The sequence below is a fragment of the Myotis davidii genome, unplaced genomic scaffold (assembly GCF_000327345.1).
Source record: "Myotis davidii unplaced genomic scaffold, ASM32734v1 scaffold115, whole genome shotgun sequence".
NCBI classification, from domain to species: Eukaryota; Metazoa; Chordata; class Mammalia; order Chiroptera; family Vespertilionidae; genus Myotis; species Myotis davidii.
In genome coordinates this window covers 3,443,511-3,452,973 of record NW_006291010.1, presented here as the reverse complement: position 1 = coordinate 3,452,973, position 9,463 = coordinate 3,443,511, and the positions used below count along the sequence as shown (strand labels likewise).

Sequence of the window (9,463 nt, the reverse complement as noted above, 5' to 3'; positions counted from 1 at the left end):
TCTTGAAACTTGTTTCAGCTACTTAATTATGTAATGCATCGATTTTTTTTCATTGACTCACAGTTCAGAGTCAATGTTACTAATGTAACATTTTTAATCATTCACTTGCCTCCCTCTTCAATCCTATCCTATATAATAAAAGGCTAATATGCAAATTGTCCCCAAGAGCGGGATTTCGACTGACAGGGAGTCAGACATGCGCTGACCACTAGGGGGTGGTGCGGAACATGGCAGGCATTGGCAACGCAGCGCTGGCAGTGGGCGGCAGTGGACACACTGCCAACCTCAATGGGCCCTGACGAGAGTGAGACCATGGCAAGATGGTGGAGCAGGTGAGCGGGCGGTGTCAGGCCAAGGCAGGTGCAAAGGGAGGCCCCAGCTGGCAGCAGCTAGGGACCCTACCTGTGCACAAATTTTGTGCACTGGGCCTCTAATATAATAAAATCCTAATATGCAAATTGTCCCCTCTACTGGGAGTTCTGCTGGGAGTTCGACTGTTTGCTATGATGTGCGCTGACTACCAGAGGGCAGCACAGAACATGGCAGGTGTTGGCCACACAGCACTGGCAGTGGGCGGCAGTGAAGATGCTGCAGGCACCGACGAGAGCAGGACCGGGGTGGGATGGTGGAGCAGGTGCAAGCCACTGGTCACCGGGTGGGGCTGCAGCAGGGGGTGGGGCTGCCGCCCTGCTCCTTTAGCACCTGGGAGCCAGGAGGTGGCAGGGCAATAGGTGGGGTGATCAGGCCCCACAGGCAGTGACCAGAGGCAGCAGCGGTGGGGTCAGGTGGCCGGGGAAGGGAGAGAGTACACAGCCAGCAGCCGGCAGCCACTAGAGACTCTACCAGTGCATGAATTTCGTGCACTGGGCCTCTAGTTTATATTAATAAAAGGGTAATATGCTAATTAGACCAGATGTCTTCTGGACATCCTTCTGGATGTCCTTCCAGACAAAGCCACAGTGGCAGGGGCTGAGGCAGATATAGTTAGGGCAATCAGGCTGTCAGGGGAGAGCAGTTAGGGGCGATAAGGCTGGCAGTAGAGAGCAGTTAGGGGTGATCAGGCCAGCAGGGGACAGCTATTAGGGGTGATAGGTAGGGGCAGAGTGGTTAGGGGCAATCAGGCAGGCAGGCAGGTGAGCGGTTAGGAGCCAGCGGTCCCAGATTCCAAGAGGGATGTCTGACTGACAGTTTAGGATATCCCCGGCAGGGATCCAGGACAGGAGAGGGTGCAGGCCAGGATGAGAGACCCCCAACATCCCATGCATGAATTTTGTGCACTGGGCCTTTAGTTTTCTTATAATAATGGACGATCTCATACGTGAGAAACTGGTGTTAGTCCTGGAGAAAGATTCATGAGTAGGCACACTCCACACACCCACACTCACATTGTCAGAAAGTAATGTAATAGAAAGCAAATACATCCATCAAGGCAGGCTCTGTGGCTGACTTCAAGATCACATCAAAGTGGGAAAAAGGTTGGTAAAATCAGAAATGTGTGGGTTGTGATTCTGGTTCCACTCTGAGCCTCAGCTTCCTTATATGTAAACGACAGTAACACCACTGGCAAGAAAAAGTACACTGTGGCTTTTCTCTACCAGAATGTTTAACTTTTAGCTGGCATTCCATAAATGGACCTTTAACATAAAAGGAGGTGTTTTTCTTCCATCTCAATGCTGAGAACTGTACTATGTTCAATGGAATGAAACACTTCCTCAAAATAAATGAGGGGCCATAATGGCATCCTGCATTCCTTGTTCTTTTCTGTTAATTGACTGGCAACGTGGATGTGATCCGTCATCACATGTCCTGCTGGAAGGGACTGCTCTGCACCCTTTTCTCCCTCCAGTGACTTATTTACAAAGACTTGTGTAAAACAAGCCATTTATTTAAAACAGGGGAAGGACTAGCCAACATTCTGGTGACTCAAAACAAAACAAAACAAAGATGCCAAATTGGCTCACGTGAAAATAAGGATGGAAAAAATGATACTATAGTGGCTGCACTATGACTTAGATGGTAAAGAAATGGGTAAGTTTTACATCAGAGATGGATAAAATTGCTTTGATTTCTGCCTGCACATCAGCAATTTTTCTATTGTAGCTGCCAATTTTTTTATCCTAGCAAATCATTAAAAACTTAAAATGACCGATTTTTTTTAAACCACTATAAAAACAGAGGAGGAATAGAAAGAAAAAAATTTGGAGGAATATAATCCAAAAAATGCTAACACAATGATTATTATCTTCTGTGGGTAGTAAAATTACAAATATTTTTTATTCTTTTCTGATTTTTTTTCAATGAGTATAGGATGTTCTTACAAGGAGGGGAAAAAAAGAAAAAAGGCAAAGGAGAAAAACAGGAATTTTCTGGTTAGGAATTTGGAAAGGAAGATGTGCAGGGACAAAGGGAGACATTCATATTGTGCTGAGCCTAAGACCACAGTTAAAGTATATACAGAAATCCACATTCCAAGCACACACAACATTTTAAACCTTATCCTAGTACAGGAGTATAACTTTCTCCTTTAACAATTTTTTAACCTTTTAATATACCTTTTACTTTTTAAATTGCTATTGGCTATTTTATTTAAAAGAAAAACAAAATTTTAGAGAAATGTAAGTACAAACAGCCAAGTTCTCACATCATACTCAGTAATGCACCAAGCCCAAGATGTAACGCATTGTGTAGAAATGAAACTCCTAGAAGAGAGGACAGGCCCTACTTACACTAACAATGTCTCCTTTGATATTTTTACTGATTAGTCTCTAATTCAGTAGACTCTATGAAGAAATCACAATCATTGGTCAAGTGTGACACCCACCTTGGCCAAGGGCAGCCTAGCGGCCCAGCTGTGTTTTCCTCCCTCTAACTCTGGCCTGTTAGGCACCGAGACTTGGGAAGGGCTGCCTGATACCACAAAAACGACAACTCTGGCATCATCTGAACTAAATTAATCTTGGAATACGTTTTCAAGCCTCCACATGTTTTCTCTTGGCACAATGACAGTGCCCATAGTGAGTGGAGAAGTCCATCAACTGGTTACCTGTGAGATATAACCTGGAGGCACATGGATAGGAGGAATGGATCCATTGGGTGACATCATCGGAACTTCAGCAGGTCCTAAAAGAAGCAAGAGCAAGATATTAACTGTTGAAAAACATACAGTGCTCAAAATAATCATTGATATTTTAAAAACATTATCAAAACTAAAGAGAATTAATCACTTGGACTATTTTCTCTTCAATAATTGTTACACTGTGCCTTAGACATGAAATTATGGATGAAAAGAAATTCTCCAGCTGTATAAGTCAAGGAGGGGGGGGAGCAAAACTTTGAGCATCTTTATAAATATTTAATGATTCCCAAATCCTCAAGGATGCTTAGTTAAGCGTAGTCTAACAAAGTGGGGCAAAAAGTTTCTTTTTATTTGTCTTTAAAAGAATGTATTAATAACATTCAAAATACAAAATTGATTTACATTAAACAAATTAATTTTAAATGGTTTATCTCCTCTGGTTTAAAAAGCCCCAATGGATGTAGGTTCATAATTTTCATTTCAAATTATTATTTTCAGTAAGTTATTGTAACATGACATTAATTTTCAAAGAGAAGAAACCAAAAACACTTCAAGCTAACTGAATTTGGTATGCCTCTTATGTTATTAGGCAGAGGGAAAAAAGATCACATTTTAAAACTAGGTATTTAGAAATACTCATGACAAGTTTACTTGGGGTTGTTTCAAAGTAAAACATTCAAATAACAACAGGTTAGTTGCAAATTCATCAAAAGTTAATTACAGGTCTAATACAAACAATGACCAGCAAGGTAAGACTCACCTAAAATACAGTTTGAGTTAATATTTAATTACAAAGAAACCATAATATTTGTCATAACATCAAAATCAACTTCTGACACCCTACCAAAGACCCCGTGATTACATGGTTTCCCTAGATGTGCAGGAACACACCACTGGTTTTTAGGTTGGTAGCTGGCTCCCCTATTTCACACACACTGCTCAAATGTCAATCCACACTGTGGGGTTTTAAAAATTAAATTCATTTTAGTGACATTGGTTAATATAATTATATAGGTTTCAGGTGTACATTTCCATGCTACATGATCTATATGCTGCATTGTGTACCCACCACCCAAATCATCTTCTATCATCATATGTTTACCTTCCCTCCCCCACCTCCCTCCCACATGTTTCTAGTCTGAGATGCGACTTCCTGGCTCCAAGTGCCCTGTGTTGTTTATTTTCTCTCTCCCAAAGAGTGTTGTGCTGCCGGCAATGAAAATTATTGAACTGTAACAAAAACCAAGAAAAATACAACACTTTTCTTGGCAAAAGAAAATAGATCCTGCCACCCAATGATGCATTTACATGTAAGCATAATGCAACCCTCACTGCACAGTATAACGCAATGTTCTAACTACTTCATAGGAGAGGACCAGTTGGGGATATAGAGGGACAGGGATGTTGGGGTACCCATCCACAGGTCTACAAGTAGAGGGATGAAAACAGAGTAAAGCAGAAAAGACGCTGATATCCATACCATCTGACCACAGTTCACACTGCAACTTCATGGACAATACACCAAAGCACTGAACTATCTGATAATCTCTAAACACATACAAAACCACAGAGGCCTCTCTCAGGCTAACAAATTGATGATTATTTAAAGCAAAAGACAATGTCATAATTGAATGAGCCTATCCTATCTTAAAGTATGATTTCAATTATTACATATACTAATCACTGAAGGTACTATCCAAATCTATCTTTCTCATTAGTTTTAGCATTTTTGCCATAGTCATCAAGACATTTCGGTATGTACTTTTGTTTGGATTGCCTCACTTAAGAAGCACAGACATCTATTTCAGCCTTAGCCTGAGCAGTATCTATGAAATCCAAGGGTCTCTGCCTGGTTTCATTCCCAGCTCACTAGTCACACTGGTTATGTGACCTTGAACAATTCACTTTTGGAGCCTCACTGCTCAACAGGTATAAATGAGAACAACTCCTACCTGACACATTGGGTTTAAAGATTAAATTCAATAATGTATGCAAAAACGCTTAGTAGTACATAGCACAAAAATCACTCATCAAAATGTTAGCAATTTTTACGTTTTCAAAATTTTTATTTATAAGTTTTTGTTTTTCAGTTTACTTTTTTGTTAACATTATAAGTACTGATTTACTTTAAATGTCCTTATAAACATGTAAAATCAGCAACTACACTTTATACAATATTGCCTTAAGAGGCTAACCTTGTACATCAAACAAATATCAAATACTTCACAGCACATATGTGAACAGAAATGCTACCACCTCAGTATTGTTTTTAAATCACCAAAATGTATACCAGGCACAGTCTCTTAACCCAAGACATGACCCCTAAAACTGTTAAAGTCATTTGTGTAAAATACTTTAAAGAATGTAGGACAAGTGAGTGATTTACAGACAGAAAATGTTTTCTTCCCAGTCTTGATTTCAAAAGTAGCCAAATGACTTTAACATGCTTGCCCATCCCCTTCCTCTTGTCACTGTCATCAAACCTTTACAAAAAGCACTGCAAAGCATACAGTAATGACTTCCGAAACTCAACTGTGTCTTTGGAACCCCAAGGTTCCTCTTTTTTCTGAAATAAAATAAACCATTGCATTCACAAGCATTCTGGAGATTAAAAGCTAGCAATGAATGAATGAATGAATGAATGAGTGAGTGAATGAATGAATGTCTGGTATGTGAAAAGTTATTGTCTCTCTAAACACTTGTTTCTCATCAATCAGTGAGTTACTGCCTCTGTGCAAACCTGTGTCTGAGAACCTCCTGACATTATTATAACCCTTACCTACCTAATTAAAACACAAACTTCTCTCCCTAAACTTTTAGGAATATTAGGTTCCTTTTGATTTTTTTAATCAATACCCTCATGACACATAGGACTTAAAAGCATATAGCCCTTAGAATATGGTGAGAATGGTTCTCTCCTTATTCAACCCCACCAACACTGGCTATACTAGTATTTGGGACGAGGAATAACTTGGGGCAGTATCATCACACAGTATTTTCAAACAAATCAACTTCCTCTGACTACACTGGGAAATCACTGAATTATTAAATTTTTTAAAAATAATTTTTAAATCTCTTAAGATATCTGGAATCCCCTTTGATTAAACACTCATTATATACAGGCAGGTCTACACAGAAATATGTACACATACATTAAATAATTTGAAAATGAAAGTAAGCAAACATACACTTCCAAAATACTGTCAGTGAGATATTTTTTTGAGAAGCTAATTCAGACGTTCAGCTAGAGACCACATAAACTCTTCCAAAGACAGATGAAAAATATCTCAAGCAGTTTCTAGAACTGAAACTAAAGTGTTTGCTAAGAGCCAAGTAACTCCATGAAAAAAAAAAATGCCTTGGGAATGTTGATCAATTTCAGGTTTTAGGCTGTGACTTCAACAGTTAAGAATTCTTTTTGCACTCAACAAGATGTGAGACACAAACAAGCACTATGATTGGTTTATCGTAATTAAAAATTAAACTGCAATAGGCATGGTATAACATCTTAAAAGTCTGATAGAATTTGTTAATGAATTGATATTTAATTTACTTATACCATAATCATTCAATCAACAGTAATTCATGCAATGATCTTATGACTTAATTCTCACATCAAAGAGACTGAAGGTAAGTCCAGCAAATGCTATTTTTAGGACCACACATGCACAAGAAAAGTCCCCAAGACCCTGTCAAGACTGTGAGGCCACCCTGCTCCCTTTTGTGCTTCTTCCCTGCTGCCAGGGATCCCCCAGAGCTCACACATTTATAAAGCTCTTGCTCTGATGCTATATTCAAAATATTCACCGACTCTGGGACCAGTGGTAACTAGATTGACTCGTGGTGAATGTACAAATGAAGTTTAGAAATCTGAAAGTGGTGATAATTGAGAATCCAGGGTATAAATTATCACCTAAACCAGCCTTAGAAATAGCTATAAATAATTATACCACAATTTCAGAAATGTTTAATTGGTGTTTTTATATGCTAAGTATTCACCAATAAGTGAACAAGCAGTGAATAAAGAGAAATGTATTACTGTATCTGTCTATAAACTGATACTTGTGTGTTCAATGGTCATTTTCAACAACAGCCCTTGGTAGCAAAAGATCACATTCTTTTTTTTGGATTTTATTGTTTTATTGCTTAAAATATTACAAAGGGTATTCCATATGTGTCATTTTTGTTCCCTGCCCTTGACAATCCCCTGGCCTCCCCTACCCCCCAGTGTCTTATGTCCATTGGTTATGCTTACATGCATGCATACAAGTCCTTCAGTTGAAAAAGATCACATTCTTATCCTATTAATTTAAATACCATGTTCACAAAGGATGTAAAGGAACTGAGATCACACATAGCGAGAGATAACATTAATGGGAAAAATAAAGCAAAAGCAAAATAATGATGTGATAAAATCCAATAAACCCTATAAAAGTGACCCTCGAGTCTGTCTAAATAGCCAAAGAAGAGAAATTCTTGCTGGCAATAGTCATAAGGATAAGGCCACAGCTAGTAGGCAAGTAAATAATTATGGCGAAAGTAATTATCAGGACTAAAGATCTGAATAAAAGTGCACTTGTGCTGTTTGCCATGGGTCTAAATCTGAATATAAAAGGTCTTCTGATCAATTCTGTGACTGTCTAATAATCAATCTCCAATTATGGTGACTCAAGACACACAGCTAAGCCAAGAGATGACGTAGGCACTTTGGGGAACATTGACTTTTTTAAAAAATTATTTAACACTAACTAATCCCACAAGAGAAGTAAAAGGAATACAAAGTAATAAAGTACAGGTCCTAACGTCAAAGAATCTTAAACTCTAGTACAGTGGTTCTTAAACTTTACTGAGCATCAGCTTTACCCAGAGGGTTTCTTAAAATCCAGATTGCTGTGTTCCCCTTCCCATAGTTCCAGGATCAGAGGGCCTGGGATGAATCCCCAAAGTTAGCATCCTATATTATAAAGAGGCAATATGCAAATTGACTGTCATGCTGTCACAAGATGGCAGTGCCCACAGTGAGGGTGGGGCCAGCTGCACCGCATGCCTGCCGCTGGGGTCCCGTCAGCCCCGCCAGGGGCCTCCTGCATCCCCCACTGACAGGCTCAGGCAAGCCTTGGATGGTGGTTGCCCAGCCACCCCAGGGCCAGCCCGCGGCACAGGCAAGCCTCAGATGGCGGCTGCTGAGCTGCCCAGGGTAGGCCCCAGGCTCAGGTAACGAGGACCGGCTGAGGCTTGTGCTGCTGGCAGTGGCAGCAGCAGAGGTGTGATGGGGGTGTTGCCTTCCCTTGATCGCCGGGTCGCCTCCCACCCCTGAGGGTGCCTAGACTGTGAGAGGGGGCAGGCTAGGCTGAGGGACTCCCCTATCCAGTGCATGAATTTTCGTGCACCGGGCCTCTGTTTCTAATAAGTTCTCAGGTGATATAGCTGCTGCTGTCCAGGGGCCACATTGCTGATAATTCCTTAGGTAAGTGATTTTCAAACTTTTTCATCTCATGGAACATATAAACTAATTACTAAAATTCTACAGCACACCAAAAAATATATTTTTTGCCAATCTGACAAAAAAACATAGGTATAATTTTTATTATTCACACCAAACAGCTATTGTTGGATTGGTTGTTGTCATTTTTAAAGTTTTTTTTAAATTCATTTTTCTTTTGAGAGAGTGAGAGGCAGAGAGCGTTGGCGGGGGCGGGGGGGCGCAAATATGGGAGGTAACCAATGGATGTTTCTCTCTCACATCCATGTCTGTCTGTCTGTCTCTCTCCCCACTCCCTCTTGTAAAATCAATAAACATATCCTTGGGAGTGGATAAAAGAAGAAAATAAAAGACCTAAATAAATGGAAATAACCAAATGAAGACATGGAATGAATGAGAGACTTAATATTGCTAAGATGGCAATACTACTCAAAGCAATATAGTCAATGTAATTTCTATCAAAATCCCAATGGCCATTTTGCAGAAACAGAAAAGTCAATCTGCAAATCATAAAAAAAAAAATAATAAACTGAACTTCATAAAAGTTAAAAACTTTTGTGCATCAAAGGACATTATTACCGTATTTGCCGGCGTATAAGATGACTGGGCGTATAAGACGACTGGGCGTATAAGACGACCCCCTAACATTTCCACTCAAAATACAGAGTTTGTTATATACTCGCCGTATAAGACTACCCCCTCTTCCGCACACCTTCCACACACCAAAGAAAAGGTAAAACAATATCAGATTTGATTTTAACATTTTAATTTATATTCAAATGCTTATGACATTCAGGAAAACTGTCACAAGGCTGTATGTAATCAAACATATACATAAAACAGTGCAAGTTTATTACCGGTAAACATACCGGTAATTCACTAAAGAAAACACACTCTACCGTACC

The 9,463-nt window shown here is 39.7% G+C and overlaps 1 protein-coding gene across 1 annotated transcript in view; it reads right to left on the bottom strand.

Annotated features, from left to right (window-relative positions):
- The window catches only part of FNDC3B (fibronectin type III domain containing 3B), a 269,959-nt gene that overhangs the window by 157,845 nt on the left and 102,651 nt on the right, over window positions 1–9,463 (bottom strand). The window contains exon 4 of the mRNA XM_015564176.1: window positions 3,044–3,120. Coding sequence (XP_015419662.1) covers window positions 3,044–3,120 — 77 coding nt within the window. The remainder of the gene's footprint in view (window positions 1–3,043; window positions 3,121–9,463) is intronic.